The sequence below is a fragment of the Musca autumnalis genome, unplaced genomic scaffold (assembly GCF_047663935.1).
Source record: "Musca autumnalis isolate F117 unplaced genomic scaffold, ASM4766393v1 scaffold_4, whole genome shotgun sequence".
NCBI lineage: Eukaryota > Metazoa > Arthropoda > Insecta > Diptera > Muscidae > Musca > Musca autumnalis.
Genome location: NW_027411977.1, coordinates 15,324,376 through 15,345,701, shown reverse-complemented (window position 1 = coordinate 15,345,701; position 21,326 = coordinate 15,324,376). Strand labels below are relative to the sequence as shown.

Genomic DNA, 21,326 nt, shown 5'->3' with positions numbered 1-21,326 from the left:
AAGATTAGCGAGTAAGAAACCTTCTTACAACCCCACATAATTACACATGCTACAATAGTTTCGCTCATGGTTATTCATGCTGGCATATCATATCATATCGTCAGTCATATCAGATGTGATTGGCTAGACAAAGTTGGAGTTTGATAACTTCTATTTATTCAAAATTTATAGCTTATTTGCAAATATGAAATATTTTTGAAGACTCTTTCTATAAGATTTTGTGTTTGGCGAAGTTCAGATTCATCGATCCAGAATGCCCAATTTTGTCGTAAAATGTTTATTTAAATACATATTTCAAGATTCATCCCATCAGAACGTAATGCGGTTTTTATGCGTTATTGTAGAATTTTCTTTATCTTTTCATAGTATAAAAAATATATAAATTTCATATTTCAGCCAAAACGACCTTGGCACACTTAAAACACACAGTTTCCAAATGTCTCACTGTTGATGTTGTTGGTTAGTTGTCCCATATTTACAATGCAAATGCTGCTGGGTGTTTCGAGAACGTTATACATATTTACATTTGGGTTTTCTTTCTAAATTTTGATAGTGTGGTTTATTGTTTATCTTATCAATTTGCTATTTTTGTTGTTATTGCAACAGCATCTGAAACAAACTACCACGTACGTACTGCTCATACCTTTGTTTCAGAAGCCTTTCTTCCCTCCATTATCTCAAGTAAACTACTCTCATCAGAACGTGATTTGTCAACAGTGTGCAGTGTGTTTTTCTTTTGTGCCTGTCGGTGTCTATGTCTGGTAGAAGAAAAAAGTGTTGAGTGTCTCATTTATTTGTTTTGTCAACTGGACCTCAGACGGACGATCCGCATTCACTCACTAAATACATAGAAATCACTTAAACAAAGGAAACAAATTGTATGGAGTATAATGTAAGACCCAAACACTAAGACGGGAGGAAGGAAATCTGTCATGTTCCATTTGTAGTTTTTTGCTATTCAAGGTTATATTCATACACCTTCTCCTCCATAATTATGTATGTACAACGAATAGTGTATACATGTATCACCACCTAAGCGGCGTTATTGCATATTTGCTCCTATTTTTAACTGGGTTAAGCAAATATGTATTCATGCAGATTTATTGTTTTAAAACAAACCAAAATAGATACGACAACAACTACGTCGTCGTCATCTCCTCACTTTACCAAAACTGTGTCATCTTAGAGAAGATTACTTGGCTTAAGCACAAAACTTTATATATGTATGTACAGTTAGTCAACTAAATAATTGCAAAAACAAAATTATTAGAAAATTTTAAAAAGAACATCATTTTATTGGTATAAATAAATATAATTATTAATATTTTTGTTAACAATACAATTCTTACACATGTTTATTAATATAATAAAATAAAAAGTAGCTAAATTTCGCTAAACATTTTCTTAAAATTAACAAAAATTAGTACAACTAATTATTTGCACTGTCAACTAAAGAATTGCAAAATTCACAACTTTTCAGTTTTTCACGGTATTTTTCGAAAAGTTGGTTTTAATATTTCCTATGCCCACATTTGGCATCAAAAACAGCTTGTAAACCTATCTGAATTTTATAAATAAGTTACGGAATGTCATATTCCAATGGTATTTTTTAGCCATTCTTCTTTATTGCATTTTATTTAGTACCCCAGGTTAGTGGGCGACCTATTCCCGACTTTTTTCTTTAGGCGTACCCATGAATTGTCGATGTTGGGTTAATATATAGGCTTCGGACTCGGGTGTCAATGACTTTGGTGCAGTTGTATAACAACCAAGTCCTACATAAATACGATTTATGAGGAAGGGTCGTTGTCTTGGTAGTATTCATATTTCAATTTTTTGCATTTTCAGGGTCAACAGGTCCAAATTTCTTGACGTTTTTGGTTAAATAATTTTTAAAACACGAAAATAAACGTACTCTGTCATTGTTTCCTTCAAAATCTGGATGTCACCAACGTCACTGCTTGGTATACAACCCAATACCATAATTGACAGTTTTCCGAACTTTGCGGTATGTATTAAATTCTGTGTTTCCATGGCTATAAAGGGGTTTCGCAGTACTTTTTGAGGCCCATCGTGATAGTACAACATAAATTTAGTCTTATCAGAAAATATAACGTCATCCCAATACTTAAGATGGCATGAAAAGTTGTCTGTAACAAGTCTGAATAGTTTCTATATGTTGTGCTGGGAGGGCAATAGTTTTTACCTAGTCACTCATGATGAAGGCTTGTTATTATGTAGCACTTTTCTGACTTTTCCACGTGAAACACTTACTCCGAATTCTATTTTGATTAGAAAAAGCAATTATCTGGTGCTGCTTTGGGGTCTTTCGTCAATTTCTTTAATCAGTCTCCTGCCAATTCGTGGATTTACTACTTTTGGCCTACAATGTGACGTCTTTAGTTTGAACCTGCCTTCTCTCTCGGTGCGGTATATAATGTTGCATATAGTTATCAGCTTATGAGAGCTGATTTTAGCTATTTCTCTTGCGGAATTACCATTATTATAATTGGAATAGACCAAATGAAGCATATTTTTCGAAATCCGTTTACCTGACTTTCACTTTTTCTGAATATACCGCCTATGTTACACACAGAACAATTAATTTATGATCAAAAATTATGGGTTTACATGTCCACATACCATAAAATCATAAAAATACTTAATCGAAAAAAAATCGCTGGGAAAATCCCACGATTTTATTGCACATTCATTCAGTTTGCAATTATTTAGTTGACACCACAAAAACCAGGTACCTATACTTTTTGCCCGTTGTTTTTGTAATTTACGACCGATGTCTGCATTTTTTGGCTGGATGTTGTCATTAACAGGTAAATCAACAGATATGTACAAAAAACCCAACATTATTGAAAGAATTTGTTGTAGTAATTTCTAATTAAAAATCAAAATGTTTAACAATTCATCGTTTGCAATAATATAGTTGACTAACTGTATATATTTTTTGTTTCGTCTTCTATATCATAAGTGTCAGAAACGTGTTCATGAATTTCCGAGAACCCTTATTTCTAGACAATAAATTAACATGTTGCAATGTTAATGACCCATTTTACAGTTTGTAGGAATCAAATATATGCCAATAAAACAATGATATTGTTTCTTAATAATCGATAATTAAACAAACAATGATAGCAAAATAGTTTACTAGGTTTTTATTTCTATTTGTACTAAATATGTACTCTATAAGTGTTATGTACAAATATATTTATTCCAAATCAATTTTATTTGAAGGCATCTACTTAGATTAGGGAATGTATTAAGTGACAAGCTGTCAACGAATGCTTATCTAGAATGTACAACAAATTATAAAATAATAACTGTTAAACGTTTAAGTAGACATATCATGTGAAACTTAAAATAATTATAAATTTTGTTTTATTACACTTTTTTTAATTTTAAAGATAAAATTTACTCAAGTGAACCGATTTTGGTAATTGATTAGGAGTAGATTTCCAGGTATAACAATTTGTTATGCCTATGCTTTTCTATTCATTCTCATGAATTAATCGATGTAACTCGGTACGCTTAGCTATGTGGAGGATAATATATAGCTCGTGATTCACAATACGCCAATATTCACCATACACGTTGAAATTTAACCTATTACTTACTAGCTGGCCCATTACAGAACATTTGTTCCATAGGCCGAACTAAGAAGAGATCTCCATTCCTCTCTATTTGTTGTTTCGCACTCTGGAATACCGCGCCTTTTCATCTCGTCATCCACTTGTCAATTCTGCGTGCACCGCCAAGCGGTCCGTATTTATACGCCTTTTTCGCGGGTTCATCATCGCTCATTCTTATTATATGGCCTAGCCAACGCAATCGCTGCATCTCGATACGTTTAACAATATTGATGTCGTTGTATAGCAGATACAGCAGACGTCGATATTCACCGTCAACGCAGATTGGTCCGTAGATCTTTCGAATAATTTTTCTCTCAAACACACCAAGCATTGCCATGTCTGCTTGCGCAAGTACCCAGGCTTCGGAGCCATACATCAGCACGGGTAGTATCAGTGTTTTGTAGAGCGTTATTTTTGTTTGACGAGATGTGGCTTTGTTTTTAAACTGCTTACATAAACCAAAGTAGCATTTGTTGGCCAAAACAATTCTTTTTATTTCACAGCTGATGTCGTTTGTTGTGTTTACGGAGGTGCCGAGGTAGACGAAGTCTTTTACTACCTCAATATTATAGGAACCAACTTCCACAGTCGGTCCGAGCTCAATGGACGCATTGCACGTCGACACCATCAACTTGGTCTTCTCACCGTTTACCGCCAGACCCACTTCAGCAGATTCTCTTTTGACCTTCATAAAGGTATCAGTTACTTCTTTTACTGATCGGCCCATGATGTGACTATTGGTGTAGATTGTGCCACTTCCTATGACGTTTGCCTCTCGTATAACCTTTTCTAGCAGGATGTTGAAGAGGTCACACGAAAGGCTGTCTCCTTGTCTGAAACCTCTTTTGGTACCAAACTCTTCGGAGAGGTTCTTTCCTATTTTAACTGAGGACCACGTGTCAGTTAAAGTCATTTTACAAAGCCTGATGAGCTTTGCTTGGACATGGCTTGGAATACCTTTGAACGCTGCGGGCTGTCGAAGTCTGCTTTATAATCGACAAAAAGGTGGTAGGTGTCGATCTACATCTCTTGGGTCTTCTCCAGGATTTGCCGCAGGGTAAATATCTGGTCAATGGTGAACTTGCCAGGTCTAAAGCCGCATTGGTATGGTCCAATTATTTCGTTGACCATGGGCTTTAGTCGTTCGCACAATATCCCTGACACTATATTGTAGGCAATAGGGAGTAGACTTATGCTCCTATAGTTAGAGCATACAGTCTTATTTCCCTTCTTGTGGACGGGGCACAGGATACTCAGGTTTCACTCGTCGTTTACTCGTTCTTCCTGCCAGAGGGTGCTAACTAGCTGATGAATACACCTTATCAGCGTGTCGCTTCCGGTTTTGAACAGCTCGGCTGGTAAGCCATCGACTCCTGCTGCCTTATTATTCTTAAGCCGATTTATTACTGTCCATACCTCATCTTGGCTGGGCGGTATACATTCAATACCATCTTCTGGGATTGGGGCTGTGGTATCTTCGTCGTCTTCGCTGCTATTGGATACCAACAGATTTCAAAAATGTTCTTTCCATATCCTGAGTACACTATCTGTATCAGTTACCAAATTACCTTGCTGGTCTCTACAGGAGGATGTGCCATCAGTTTGATGCTTGACTCTTTGGTAGAATTTTCGGACTTCATTCTGGCTCCTGTACATGTCGATATTTTCACACTCCTGCTTTTCCATCACTCTTTTTTTGCTGCGTAAAAGACGTTTCTCCTCTCTCCTTTTCTCCCTGTATCTCTCTCTCTTGTGCGCTACGCGTTGCTACGGATTGTAAAGTAGCCCTATATGCCGCATTTTTCTCTTCGGTGGCAGCACGACACTTCTGATCATACCATGGATTCCTTGGTGGAGGTCTCTGGTATCCAAGTATGGATTTTGCGGCTGTTTGCATGGAGTGGGCAATGCTTTGCCATTGCGCTGATATGTTATCGGTATGAGGAGTGCTTTGATTAAGCAATTGGGCTAGTTGAGTGGAATATGCTGTGGCTATCTGTTGTGATTGCAGCTTACCGATGTCTAACTTTCGTGTTGTGTCTGTTCGTACTCTGTTTGCTACGTTTAAGCGGGTGCGTACCTTTGCTGCAACAAGGTAGTGGTCCGAATCAATGTTTGCGCCTCGGAACGATCGTACATCCAACACGCTCGATGAATGTCTTCCATCTATCACAACATGATCAATTTGATTTCTTGTTTTCTGATCTGGAGACAGCCAGGTGCCCTTATGAATATCGAAATGATTAAATCTGGTACTGCTAACTACCATGTTTTTTGCAGCTGCAAAGTCTATCAGCCTCATACCATTGTCAGATGTTTCACTGTGGAGACTGAATTTACCGACTGTTGGGCCAAAGATATTCTCCTTTCCAATTTTGGCATTAAAATCGCCTATTATAATTTTAATGTCATGGGCAGGGCAACGGTCATATGTTTCTTCTAAGCGCTCGTAAAATATATCTTTGGTCGGTTCGTCCTTTTCTTCAGTGGGAGCATGAGCGCAAATAAAGCTGATGTTGAAGAATTTAGCTTTTATTCGAATTGCAGCAAGTCTTTCATTCACTGGGGTGATTTTGGATACCAGATGTTTTAGTCTCCGCAACCAAGCTCATGCTTTACGTCATGACAGCTATAATACAGTGCGTATTATTTAGGTGTTGTTGTGACGCCTTTCCCAATCCTTCGTATTTCCTGTATGGCAGTAATATCGGCCTTGTACTTTTGAAGTACGTCTGCCAATGCGAAGACTGCACCTTCTCTATAAAGAGTGCGAACATTCCAGGTGCAGATTCGCAGATCATGGTCCTTAAAACGTTTGCGGGGTTCGTCAACTTTAGAGGGGTTTGTTTTTCTTTTCTTTCGTTTTTTCATAGTAGGCTGTTTTTTAGGGAAGGGTTACTAACCCGACGCCCAAACCCAAGTTTTTAACGTTCTCATCTCATTAACCTATTTAAAAATCACAATATCACAATATTATCGACGATAGAATCCAACTCTATGCCGGTCCTGAGGGTGTGGAATATTTCGGGAAATATCACTTCGCTTTGCGGAACTGTCCCAGACTTTATATTTCTGGATTCTACAAACGACATGCGTCTACAGAACCTGTACTGATATTTGTGAATATGTCGTTGTTCAACAGCTTTCGTTTACTAAAAAACATTAACATTTTTGCCGGTCTCATTTGCACCACCGATGTTACTCGTTGTGGTCCTGTTTCCAGCGATATTATGTTTTTCGTTGCAAGTCCATGCTTCCTGACATAGTGGTCGAAAATAAGATATACTTCCAAAATGGACGTATGAAGTCTAGAGTTGGGCAATTTCGTTCAATTGAACGTTCCGGATCACTGTCCTCGTTCAATGACGAATGAGTAACATCATAAAAACCAACGTTTAATATTATATAACGCAGTTTTGTCATATGGCTCGAAAAAAAAACATTCCATATCTACCCACAGAGACAATGTGGAGACATAATTTTAGAAAACGAAAGTATGCATGCTCAGCATTGGTCAATAAAGATTAATTACAGATGGTATAGATAGAATACTTTCAAACAGAGATGTCAACAAAAATTGCACCTATAATAACTCCTTTTGGTCGGCAATAAAGACATACTATGAAATATTTTGACCTGATTATTTGGTACCTTCCTTTAATAGGTTTTATAGATGGAAATTGGTGATTACAAAAATTGAGAGTATTACCAGAAAACTAACATTCAGAATCACTGGTTTGTCGGTTAGTCTTAAATTCCAAACTAAATATTTATTTTATTATTTATTGCTTTCGCCGGTTAGGAGGCGCATAGTGCCGTACAAAATTCCTTAAATTTATTACGATCTTTAGCAATTGCTTTCACTTGAGACCAGCTAAGGTTCTCGTTAACAGATTTTATTTCAGTATTTCTACGCCAAGAGCCTCTGGGCCGTTCTCTACTTCGGGCCCCTTGTGGGTTCCAGTCTTAGGCTTGTCGAGCTATGTTATCTGGGGATTTACGCAGCGTGTGTCCTATCCAACTCCATTTTTTATGAGCAATTTCTTTTTCGATTGGGATTTGTAATTCGGAATTTGGTATCCAATTATCAGGCCACCATATATGTAAGATGTGCCTTAAGCAGCGGTTTACAAAGCACTGTAACGGTAGCCAGGTTTCACATCCGTATAAAAGTATGGATTTGACGTTCGAGTTGAAAATACGAGTTTTTGTCGAAATTGATAACCGCCGGGAGCGCCATATTTTCCGCAGTTTAGCAAAGGCACCTTTAGCTTTAGCTAATCGGGCTTGGATGTCTGCCTGGGTGCCACCATCTGGTGTTATTTGGCTTCCAAGGTATGTAAAGTTGGCTACATCTTCAATTGGCCTGCCATCAAGATGGAAGTTGCCGGGTATCACATGATTTAACTTCATCGATTTTGTCTTATTAACATTGATCCGTAGTTGATATGTCTCTGCCTTGGTTTGGAAGTCATTTAGTTTGCTTTGCATATGGCGTTTGGAAGAGGAGATCAATGCAATTTCGTTAGCGTATGTTAATTCGTTTAGATTCCATATTTATGGGGTGCCAGAGAATACCTCTGTTTGTTGGAGCATCCACCACATCCATCCGGAGTAACTCATCCATCACAATTAAAAATATAAGAGGGGATAGAATGCATCCCTGTCGAACACCAGTCACAATGTCTATTGTTTCCGATAATGTTCCATTATGAAGAATTCTACATTGAAACTCAGTGTATTGCGCTTTTAATAAATTTACAATTTTGTTGGGTACACCTTTACGGAGAAGAGCTTCCCATATTTTCTGGTGATTTAAGCCAGGAGGAGGCATTGTGACTCACAAGAGAGCCCATTTGCTCTAAGTGAGCGTAAATTTGTTATCGCTCACAGCCTGTTTAGATGCTAACACGTTGTGAACAACAACAAATTTACGCTCATTGAGAGCACAAGAGAGAACCAAAAATGTTCTCTGCCTCACTCTGATTTAAGCGGTCAAAAGCTTTTTCGAAGTCGACGAAGACTAGATGTAGGGGCTGTTTGAATTCGTTAATTTGTTCAATAATTATACGGAGCGACGCCATATGGTCAACACATGAGTATTGTGATCTGAACCCGGCTTGTTGTTTGCGAAGTGTGGGTTCGATTTTATTCGAAATTCGGTCAAGTATAATCTGACAGAAAACTTTGAGTGGTGTGGATAACAACATGATTCCTCTCCAGTTGTTGCAATCTGAAGTTGCGCCTTTTTTGGTACTTTTACAAGTGTTCCCTGCATCCAATCTCTCGGGAATTTTTCGGTTTGCCATATGGTTTCAAATAGGGGGTGAAGAATCTGAGCACTTCTGTGTGGGTTTGCTTTGAACATTTCGGCTACGATCCCATCTGCTCCTGCCGCTTTGCCAGGTTTGCTCTTTCGAATAGCTAATTCGATTTCATTAATACTGGGAATTTGGATATTAATGCGAGATGTTTTTGGTATGTTGAGAGAGCTTATATCGATGTTGTTAGTAGGAAAGAAAGTAAAGTGTTATCTCCATCGTTTAAGCTGTTCTTTCGAATCTGTGAGAAATACTCCATCTCTATCTTTGATAGGTACAGCCATGTTCCTTTTGTTTTCAATCATGCGGTTTGTACAGTCATAGAGCAACTTTGAATTTCCTGTAGTTGCAGCGGTTTCAGCTTCTTCGGCAATTGATTCAATCGATTTGCGTTTATCGCCTCTGCATAACCGTTTAACACTGGTATCTATTGAGGTGTATGCTTGCCTGGTTCTTCGTACGTCGCTCCGCGTTTTTGCATTGTTGGCCTTCCTCCTCTCGTCAATTTTCGCCCACGTGTCGTCGGAAATCCATTTCTTACAAGATTTTGGCATTTTGCCCTAAACTGTTTCGCTGGTGGAAATGAAAGCACTCTTAATTGTGTCCCATTGCACGTCGATTGGAATATCTCGGGAAACATTTTCCGTTTCTACATTGGATTAGAAAGCATTGCTTATTTGAGGGCTCTTGAGCTTCCCAATGTTAAACTTGCGTGATCTTATTGTTCCAGGATCATTTGCCCGTACAACTCTTAGTTTCAGCTCTGCAATGACAAAGTGGTGATCTGATGAGATGTCAGCACTATGTTTCTTTCTGACATCCATTATGCGTCGCCTCCACAAGCGATTAATACAAAAATGGTCTATTTGGTTCTTTGTTGATCCATCTGGTGAAACCCATGTTATTTTATGTGCGGTCTTATGCGGAAATAATGTGACGCCAATGACAAGATTGTTAGTTCCGCAAAACTCGTTTAGAAGCTCACCGTTTTCATTCGCTGGTCCCATGCCATTGGTTCCCATCACATTTTCAAAATCTGCGTTGACACAGCCTACTTTGGCATTCATGTCGCCCATAACAATTTTGATATCTCCGACGGGGATACGCTGAAATACTCCCGGTAAGCTACTATAAAACATCTCTTTTTCGATTGGTTCTGCCGCTTCTGTTGGTGCATAGCACTGGATGATTGACACGTTTCGCACCCTGCATTTGAATCTAGCGGTAATTATACGCTCGCTAATGGGCTCCCAACGCATCAGGGATGTTCTCGCCACCGTGCTCAGAAGAAAAGCTACACCATTCGTGTGGGACGCGTTTTCTCCTCGCTTTCCGAAGAATATAAGAGATTTTCCACTGTTTAGTATATGCTCGTCGAAATTATTCCATCTTGCTTCAGATATACCCAGGATACCAAGACGTAGACGGTCGAATTCTCTTTCTAGCTGGGCTGGCTTACCAGTTTGAAATAAAGTCTTGACGTTCCAGAATCCAATTCGTATCCGTTGTTTCATTCCAAAAGTCGTTGCCTTATATCGATCAGTAATTATTCTTTCATTTCTTACGGTTTCAGTAACAATTTAATCTCGGCGCAGTAGGTCGTTAACCTAAGGTCGAAAGCCTGTTTGATAGGGCTACTATCTGTGGTGTACAGGCACACCAGAGTTGTGTGTTGGCCGCCCCTAACATGGGAAAAACATACACCAGTTGTAGCCGCTCCACTGGAATACCAACGCTACGTTGTGGACTGTTCTTAGCTTCAGTGCTCAACTTCAACCTTACTGACATGGAAGGCCCTGCCAGTAGCTACGCTACCCCCGGCATCGCTTTTAGGTTCATTGCACTTACAAACTAAGGTATCCTTTAAATCAGTGGAAGGTATTGTGACTCACAATGTGCTCTAAGTGAGCGTAAATTGGTTATCGCTCACAGCCTGTGTAGATGTTAACACGTTGTGAGCAAGAACAAATTTACGCTCATTGAGAGCACAAGGGAGATCCAACAAATTTCTCTGCCTCACGCTGCTTTAAATGCTTGTTTGAAGTCGTTTGGACATGTCAATTTTTGAACTGGGTTTATTCATGAACAATTTCTATTAGTATATATTACAACAATTAGAATTGTCAATGTCCTTTTATCATCATCAATCATGGCCACACAATTTTGTAGACTAGTCTTTTGTATAGCTTTCGTCAGAATTATTTATAAATAAATTATATACCTACATGCGTATGAATGAATATACATACATTTGTATTAATATTAAACATATACAGCAACTCTATTTGTGCATCATCAAATATATGTATGTACATGTGCATTTTATTACAATATAACTCGTAGCCCGAATGTAACTGTGTGTTAACAATAAAACAAAATCACAGAGAAAATTTCTCAAAAATTGCCGCCGATAAATAAATAGCAAATCAACTAAAGGGTTAAAAGAAGGGGAAAAGGGCCGATATACAACAATTTATAGATAAATAAATACACTTGGCCGCCGTCACATTGTTGTGTGCTCTGGTGCTTGATTGGTTGTGGTGTAGTGCTGTCGGCATAAACAAAAAAACGTGATATGAAAAGAGGCGGCGGGGCATGATATTGCTCGGCTAGAGGTTGTGACTGAATGACTGCGATTGTATATTTTATATTTTAGTGTGACAAGTGCAAAACAAAAAAGAAGAAAAGAAAAACATTTACTTTTTTTGTGGTGAGATGAGAAACTCTTTTTCTTTTTGTTATCAATAAAACGTAGCGTCGCAACCAAAGAGAGTTCATTCTAATTGAATAGTAATAACTTGTAAGTCAAAGGTGGCAAATCTAATTAAAAAAGCAATTAACCGAAATGTGTTGACAAAAAATTCTACTTTTTTAAACAAATTTAAATACAAAGTGAACAGTTTTATGAATGATTAGGCCACAGTTAGTTTTAAATAAGCGCATATTGAGAAACTCACTCTTTAAAACGCATGTAAACAATATTTACATTTAAGAGAAAAGTAAATAAGTGAATGATTAATAAGAAAATTAATCTCGAATAAACATAGTGACTAATTTGATTAGAACTTAACATTGCTTGTGCCGTGTCGGTATTTTTTTTACAAGAAATCAATTAAGCAACCCAGCAAACAATCAAACATCTACAGAACACAAATCAAATTGTCGCATCTGGTAACACCTATTATGTATATGAAAAGTGAACACGTTGCATGTTTTTAATATAAAAATTGTCTGACAAACATCAAGATCCATTGTAATAAACATTCAGGTCACCCTGCATGTGAAGAACAACTTACTTACTTAGCTGGCCCACTACAGAATATTTGTTCCATAGACCGAACTAAGAAACGATCTCCATTCCTCTCTGTTTTTCGCTTCGCTTTTTGGAATACCGCGCCTTTTCATTTCTTCATCCACTTGTATGCTCCATCGAAGCTTAGGCCTGCCGATTCTGCGTGCACCGCCATGTGGCATGTATTCATACGCCTTTTTAGCGGGTTCATCATCGCTCATTCTTATTATATGGCCTAGCCAACGCAATCGCTGCATCTCGATACGTTTAACTATATTGATGTCGTTGTATAGCAGATACAGCTCGTGGTTCATACGACGCACAGTGTTGCCGCGTGGACAAAAATCAAAAAAAGTGATGTTAACTTATACATATGTTTATGTTTTTTCTTACAGTAATCACATCCGGTACAAGGTATCTGAAAGAATTTTGTCGATATATGCATTCATAATGAAGTTATAGCTCTTTAAATATGAAAAATATTTCCCAGGTAATCTAAGGCGATAATCATATGAAAATAAGGCGACATTTATAATAACATTTTCTGAAAAATGTTTTGATACTACTAAAAGTTTTGGATGGGGATTTGATGAGTGGGCTATAAATATAACGTTTTAGTACAAAGAGTTGACATTAACTGCACATGGGCAATGTACCGTTATCAAGAAATCAAAATTTAAATTTGATAAAAAAATTCAAAATTCTTAATATTTAGTTTTTAAATTGCTTACTTAAACCATAGTAGCATCTCTTGGCCAATACAATTCTTATTATTTCACAACTGATGTTGTTTGTTGTGTTTATGGCAGTGCCGAGGTAGACGAAGTCTTTAACTACCTTAGAATTATAGGTACCAACTTCCACAGTTGGTCCGAGCTCTATGGACGCTTTGCGCTTTGACACCATCAGCTTGGTCTTTTCGCCGTTTACCGCCAGACCCACTTTCGCAGATTCTGCTTCGACCTTCCTAAAGGTATCAGTTACTTCCTTTACTGATCGTCCCATGATGTCTATGTCATCAGCATAAGCAAGTAAGATGTGGCTATTGGTGTAAATTGTGCCATTTCTTTTGACATTTGCATCCCGTATTACCTTTTCCAGCAAAATGTTGAATAGGTCAAACGAAAGGCTGTCTCCTTGTGTGAAACCTCTTTTGGTACAAAATTCTTTCCAATTTTAACTGAGGACCTAGTATCAGTTAAAGTTTGGTATCCCCGCAAAGCTCATCCGGCTTTGTAAGATGTGAAGAACAACATTAATAAAATTGCGAAGACTACAAAGCGTATAAGGGCCCGGTGGCGGATCTTGTTTGTATGTTCACCACATATGGTCCTTGCCGTCCTGTGAACACGACATACATATTGTAAATCTATGGAGATATTGATTCAAACTAGCCCATGTTGGACCATGTCCATATGTGAAAGTCTTAAATTTTCGGTCGATGGCCATAAAAAAATCTTTTGATTTTGAAGGGAGATTGAACCGCTGACTTTACAATGACACACATATTGATAACTTTGAAATTAATAAATACGGAACCTTGAAGGTATTTATCTCGGGAAGTATATACTTTCTTAAGAAAAAAAATGTATCGTAAATATATCAACATGATCCACGACCTAGAATATGCAACAAACATGTCGATTAAGATAAATTCCTATTTAACTAGCGCAGACATAAACCGCTCTAGCAGAGACATAAGCCGCTCGTTACCGCTATATTTAACAGTTAAACTTAACAGAGCTATTCAAAAATGTTTAAAAAAAAAATATTCTTTTTAGGTTCTTTAAGGAAATTTCAACCAGGACAACATATCATTCGGTATGGGTATCATTGGAAAGCTTATCGAGATAGCAATCTTCGGAGCTAATAACATCTTTAAGAAATATTGCCCGATGTCGCGGTATTTACCGTTTTTGATAATGATACTTATTTTGACCACTGATCCTTTAAGGAAAATTCTGCCAGGACATATGTATTAGCTTATCGAGATCGCTATCTCCTGAGCTAATAAAATATTTTAAAACAATTGCCCAATGTCGCGATATTTACCGTTCTTTGGGGTGATCCTGCCACAAGGACACTTATTTTGACCACAGATCCTTTTAGGATAATTCTGCCAGGATAACATGGAGATAGCTACATCCAGAGCTAACGACATCTTTAAAAAATATTGCCCGATGTCGCGATATTTACCGTTTTTTGGGGTGACCCTGCCATAAGAACACACATTTTGGCCAGTAGTGGAATTCTGTAACTCATTTTTGAGTTACCGACAAATATCGGTAAAATGCTTATGATTTCGGTAATTAACGAAAATTTTCGGTAAGTTAACAACCAAAATAAAGCTGTTGCTAAATCCTACCGATAGCAACAGTGTTGTCTACTTTTATTGATACTTTTCATTCATAATTTTGAGTTTTAATGTTACCGATTTTTGTCGGTAACTCAAAAAATGAGTTACAGAATTCCACTTCAGCAGTAGGCCTATTCTGTAACTTTTTAACAACTTTACTCATTGTTTATTTTACAACAATTTCATTTGTTTGTTTTGTAGTTGTTACAAAAACAAAAGAAATTTTAACAACTTTTCAATCGATAAAAGTTACAGAATAGGCCTACAGAGCTCTTTTTTGGAAAATTCTACCAGGACATGATGGGTGTCATTGGAAAGCTTATCGAGATATATCTCCTGAGCTAATAAAATATTAAAAAATATTGCTCGACGTAAGGCAATAAATATTTTAAATATGAAATATTTTATTAGCTCATGAGTAGACAGCGATTTTTTGCGAGATTTTATGCAACCCCTATTTTTGGTCCGATTCATGTCAAATTTTGGGACTGGGCATATTTTGGCTTCTGATTAAATTGCAGTCGAAACATATGACATATGCAAAATTATGCAAAATGCAGACATTTTTGCATATGCAAAATTTATGCATTTTACATTATTTCTTATACAACAAATATTTCAATAATAGGTACAGAAATGTTTGTATGTACGATTTTTCTGTTTAAAATTCTTTTCAGACAAGTCAATCAAATAGAGAAATGTATAACCACAGCCTCAACGACTGAAACCTCTTTAGCTAGTTAAATCTTAATTCTAAATCTAAAATAAATTTTGTCATCTAACAATTTTTATTTGTTTGAATTTAAAATGTTTTTTCACACCAACACCAATTTTAACAACTTTTCAATCGATAACTTTTCAATCTGTAACTTTTATCGATTGAAAAGTTGTTAAAATTTCTTTTGTTTTTGTAACAACTACAAAACAAACAAATGAAATTGTTGTAAAATAAACAATGAGTGAAGTTGTTAAAAAGTTACAGAATAGGGGGGCTGAAGCCTAGTGCACATTGGTCAACAAAACCGACAGTCATCGAAGTCTATTTCGTCAATATCAAAGTCTATCTGAATTATTACTTCCCTAACCTCTAAATAATACTTTACATATTATATTTCAAACATTTTTTGGTAAATAAAAGTTGTTATTTGGCAGAAAATTGTCCTAAAAGTACGTTTACTGTCAGTTTTGACTGTCAATGTGTACTCCCCTTAAGATGGTTTTCAGACGGATTTCTGTGTGAACTGATATTGGTTCAAGGCAATACAAATCCCCTTTTATAGAGTCATTGTGAACAATATTTATCAAATTTGATTGGGAAATATGTTTCCATATGAATATGAAAATTAAATTACATTTGGGGTTATCATCGAATCGCCATTCCCCGTGAATTTTTTCACTTTCTCCCTTAAGTTGCAACGGCGGAAAGACGAAACTCACGGGAAATTTCATTCATGATAACCCCCATTGTTGTTATTGTCATAATAGCTACTTTGGCAAAAAGCGGGTAATATTTTAGTTTTGTATTTCTATAGTTTTTTTTCCGAAACTGTTATACCTTCCTTCATTGCACCATGGTTTCTTCTTTATTTGTTGTGATATTCCAATAGGAATGGGAAAAAGAAATAAACAAGAAATTGTGTTGCTCCCATAGAAATAGTTTGTTTTGTTTCTACCAACAACATTTGTTTTGTTATTTTCTATTTTCTAATAAATGCATATACATATACCACCCCTCCTCCCCCGGCATTTAATACATAAATGTACATATACAAACATATACATGTATATAAATGCATTATATTCTAGTTTCCTAAACAATTAAAATGCCTTTTAGCATTTCGATTTGCAGTTGAATGTTGTTTTATTCTATTTTATTTATATTGTTGTTGTTCTTGTGGCTATTGTCATTTCCTTTAGTTTGTTTTTTTCGGACGCTTAGTTTACATTTGCTTTTCTTAGCTAGCAGCAAAAATAGTAAATTACAAATCATTTCCCAGTCTTTTCTAATAAGTCGTTGTCCTAGAGTTTGATTTCTTCAAATCCAAGAAGAAGAAAAAGGAATGGAACTTTTTTTGTGAGTTTGTGAATTTATGTGCATTTTTAAAATTCCTCAAATCGTGATTTAAATTTGGAAAAGTGTTGTTGTGTTGACGTATCTGCAAACAAACATGGTAGTCCGGTCAAAATAGACATGCGTATAAGGGGGAAATAGCAAAAATTCCCACAAAGCTGAATTTTGGTGGAGAGCTAGGGTTGGCCATTAGAAGCAACGTCCTAAAAGTCCCCATTGATCCCATGTGTGCAAAACAAGTTATTCGGGGTCAAAGGTCATTTTTGGAGGCATTATTCAGTTTTTTTAAGTTTTCTCAAAAACGGTAAGACTTAGCAAAAGCCGGCTAAAGTAAAAGTTGTAGATTTAATAATTGTCTACAAGAGTGGTCTTTATGATTCTTAAAAAAGCCTTACCATTTTCGAGATATCGCGATCCAAAGGTCAAATAAAAAATTAGCCGCGTAAGTACATTGTGAGGCGAACCGGTTAAAGTAACGACACTATGTGTTAGATACTTCCGTAAGCTTTCAAACGATATCCACTTTGCAGTAATCGGTTCAGTAGAACCGGGTCTAACCCGGTTTTTAAATTTGGCCTTTCTGGTCGAATAACCGGCGAACGGGATCCGCAACCGTTGAAAATTATACATTTCCGTAATCAGCGCAACAATCCCTACCTTCGGACAAAACTTGAAAAAAATCGGAGAGTTTTCGTTGGGGTCGTTCCCGTTGGGCTTTCGATTATACATGTGGGTTAAATGGGCTATTTTTGCATAAAATGACTCTAACATTGAATAACTCTACTAAACACACTCCGATTTTGTTGGATTTTTTTTTAGAAGATAGCTATAATTTCGCTCTTCAAGAGAATATATATATTTTTGGGGGACCGACCGGATTACTTCGCTTATTTTAGCCGGTTCGTCTGAATATGTGCATATTTCCCTTATAAGTGCATACAAATCATGTGTTTTTTAGAACAGCTATATCTCAAGAATGGTTCCTTCTAGGAAAAAAATTATAATGTCAAACTTGTAGATAATTTTTCTGTCTACAATATTTACTTTAGTCCCTTTTTGAATAGATCAACCGTTTTCAAAAAATAGATCCGAAGACCTAAAAACCCTTAAAATTTGACTTTTGACCTCGAATAATTTTTTTTGCACACATGGGATCAATGGGGACTTTTAGGACATTGCTTCTAATGGCAAGCCCTAGCTCTCCACCAAAATTCAGCTCTGTGGGAATTTTTGCTATTTCAATGTCTATTTTGACCGGACTATGGTCCCTAATATATAAGTTTGGAGAAATTATGTGAAACAAGTAAAAAAGTATCAGTCGGCTTTGCCGACAGAGATATACCCTCAGCCTGTGTATATTGAAACAATTTTTTCCCAAAATACGTATGTATTTAGGGCGTTTGAACCGACAAAAATGTTGATTAGGATTAAAAATCAAAAGTTTTGCGGAGGAGATACTAAAAGGAATGGATCGACATTGACCGTTATGGAAGTGGCTCTCCAGCCACAACATATGGTGCCATAGGGGGTTTTTACACTCTTCGGGCTGTTTGCTCAAGAAGTATGGACTTGCCCCTAAAAAAACTTTTACCATCGTAATTGAGGCAGCGAATGCAAGTTGCTTCAACAAAAATCAAAGTGATTCGATTGCAGATCTTAAAGTGAACTTATCCGAAATTTTGTGTGGGAGGTACCCGAAGGAATGGACAAATATAGTCGAACCTGATCTATATCTGGTAGATACATTAGGATGTGTAAAGTATGGACCAAATTGGTCACTCCCTTCAAGAGTTACCGTACGAACAATTTTTCCGAACATTTTTGAACTTTTGTGGGGGAGGTACCTGAAGGAGTGGACCGATATGGCTTATCTTCGAACTTAAACTATGTTTGGACAAAATATTACTAAGGCCAAAATTTGGACCGAATCGGCAGATCCGTTCGAGAGTTATCTTGCGCTCCAACCACCTCACACGGTGTCATAGGGGTTTTTTGCAGCTTTCAGGCTATTTTCTCAGGAAGTATGGACTTGCCCCTGATGAAACTTATACCGTCGTATAGGGGGCAGTGAATACAAGTTCCTAAAACAAAAATCAAAGCGATTCGAGAGCAGGTCCTAAACTGAACTTATCCCAAATTTTGTGTGGAAGCTACCCGAAAGAGTGGACCGATTGAGTCTATATTGGAAACTGATCTAAGTCTGGTAGACATTTCATGATTTTCAAAGTATGGACCAAATCGGTTACTCCTTTCAAGAGTTATCGTACGTACAAATTTTCCGAACATTTTCGAACTTTTGTAGGGGAAGGTACCAGAAGGAGTGGACCGATATAACCCATCTTCGAACTTAAACTAAGTTTGGACAAAATATTACGAAAGCCAAATTTTGGATCAAATCGATTGATCCGTTCGAGAGCTATCGTGCGCTCCAGCCAGACAGACGGACGGACATTGCTCAATCGACTCCAAATTGTCTGAAACACATTTCGTCCAAACATACTTGGGGTCTAAAACCATTATTTCGACGAGGCACATTTTGCCCGTATGAAAGTGTATATACCCTCGTTAGCATAAATGCTGAGGGTATAAAAATGTGGCAAAGAGGAGGGGTATTTCTGGAAATTTCAGAACAAGTCCTTAAAATTTTCTCATATTGTCTTCCATGTCTTTCAAAACAATGAGATCAAATCAAAAGCAATAACAGAACTTTGATAACCTATATCTCAGAATGTCCAAAGCAAATCGCGGCGCGGTTGGACTGACTTAAGTCGAGATTAAACTGCGGTTTACCCAAGAAAATAATTGTAACGTTGCCACAGGTTTATCTTCTAGTGGATGTTTCGGATTTATGCATCAGCTCAGTTAGTACATTGTCTAGTCGAGGGTAATTTTTGTTTGGTTTATTTTATTTTTAAACTGCTGATTATATTGTCCAAAGTAGGCTGTGTTGTCCGACATAATTTTCGTCTTTCTCAAAACTGATGTTTGTTGTTTTATTTATACAGAAGGAATAAATAAATCTAAATCTACTAAAAAATCACACGATACGTTGTCTACTTTTTCCTTCATTCACTAACTGTAATTTATTTGTTTAATTTTTTTAATCTTGGTTTTATTTTTCTCCATTTATTTTTAGATTTGCAAAAATGGCCAAATACTCAGGTAAAAAATGCCGCCTGCTGTCAATGATGATGTTGACCGGCTTCTTTTTCTTCGTGGAAATAATTGTCGGTTATGTGACAAATTCAATGGCATTAGTGGCTGATAGTTTTCATATGTTGGGTGATATAGCCGCCTTAGTAATATCATTTTTATCCATTAAGGTAAGTGGAAACAAAAAATGCAATGGAAACATGATCTAAACGAATGTTCGTTACAATTGCAACATATAAGTGCAAAGATTACTTGCTTAAAAAGAAATACCCCCATTATTATAAGTATTCTTTTGTTATAGGGTAAGTGCACCTAATGTCGGCATGTACCAGTAGTCGGCACTTTTTGAATTTGAACTCAAATAACTAAAAATTAAGAAAACAAAATAGGAAAATAATCTTAAAAATTCTTCAACAATATTGTCAGCTAACTTTATATAAAATTTCATTGAGCTAGGACCAATTATTATATCAAAATTTAAGTTTTTGTCAGTGAGTGTTTTTCACCACAACCGAAAATGCATGTTTCTTAAGAAAAAAATTGTGGAGATGTTAACCTTATAAGCTCTGTAATTATTTTAAAATAAAGAAATTTTCCACAACATTTTTGTTATATAGGTAGAGAACAGTTAAAAGAACACTTCAGAAAAAGAAATTTTTAAAAAATATTTATAATTGTGCAATTTTTGTTGATGCCGACTTTAGGGACAAAAAAATATAAAATTTGCCTAAAGTCGGCATGGGGTTATAAACATTGATTTTTATCGATTACTTTTAGCTAAAAATTATAAAAGATACTAAAGAAATACTTTAAAGGCTAATTAATAAAAAAAAATAGTCTCAATTTGAAAGGAACTTTAGCGATTTTAAGCAATATAGCCATGATTTGAAGTACGTACGTTGTGGGGTGCCGACAACTGGGTAATAGATGCCGACTACTGGTACGAACTAATTTATTTAAACAATATGTTTAAATTCCCTTATTTTTTGAAGTAAAATCAATAGAAATGTATACAAATAAACTAGAAATGTATAAATAACTAATGCTTAAGCTATAGTTCTTTCAAATATTTAAGAAAAAAATGTAAAGTATGCATTTTTTCTTTATTTAAATATAACATGCCGACTACTGGATCATATCATGCCGACTATTGGGGAATGGTGCCGACTACTGGTGAAAAAGCAGTATTTCACTAAAATTGTATTTTTTGCATGTTGAACAGAAATAATCAAAAAAATTGTTTATATAATCTAAAACTACACAAAATAACGAATCATAACAACTTAAATTTAATTTGATTGGATATTTAGACTCGAAATGACATACGGCTGAAGATACGAGAATCCTTAAGGTGCCGACTACTGGTGCACTTACCCTAGTTTGGATTTACCAAACAGATTTATAGCGTTCCGGTTAACTTAAAGTTAAAAGTGATGATTGAATTTCAAGGAGGAGCTTCTTGGAATTAACTTTCAATGTAAAAATTATA

The 21,326-nt window shown here is 36.4% G+C and overlaps 1 protein-coding gene across 9 annotated transcripts in view; it reads left to right on the top strand.

Moving 5' to 3' along the window:
• The window catches only part of ZnT63C (solute carrier family 30 member 1), a 60,563-nt gene that overhangs the window by 26,524 nt on the left and 12,713 nt on the right, over positions 1-21,326 (top strand). For 2 of the 9 annotated variants that reach the window (XM_073987647.1, XM_073987645.1), the window contains one exon: positions 19,821-20,007. In XM_073987647.1, the coding sequence (XP_073843748.1) occupies positions 19,831-20,007 (177 nt within the window). In that variant the 5' untranslated portion in view covers positions 19,821-19,830. Of the gene's footprint in view, positions 1-1,848; positions 2,009-11,289; positions 12,137-16,445; positions 16,688-19,820; positions 20,008-21,326 lie in introns of those variants that run through there. The other 7 variants (XM_073987652.1, XM_073987651.1, XM_073987648.1 and 4 more) reach the window with 7 other exon arrangements.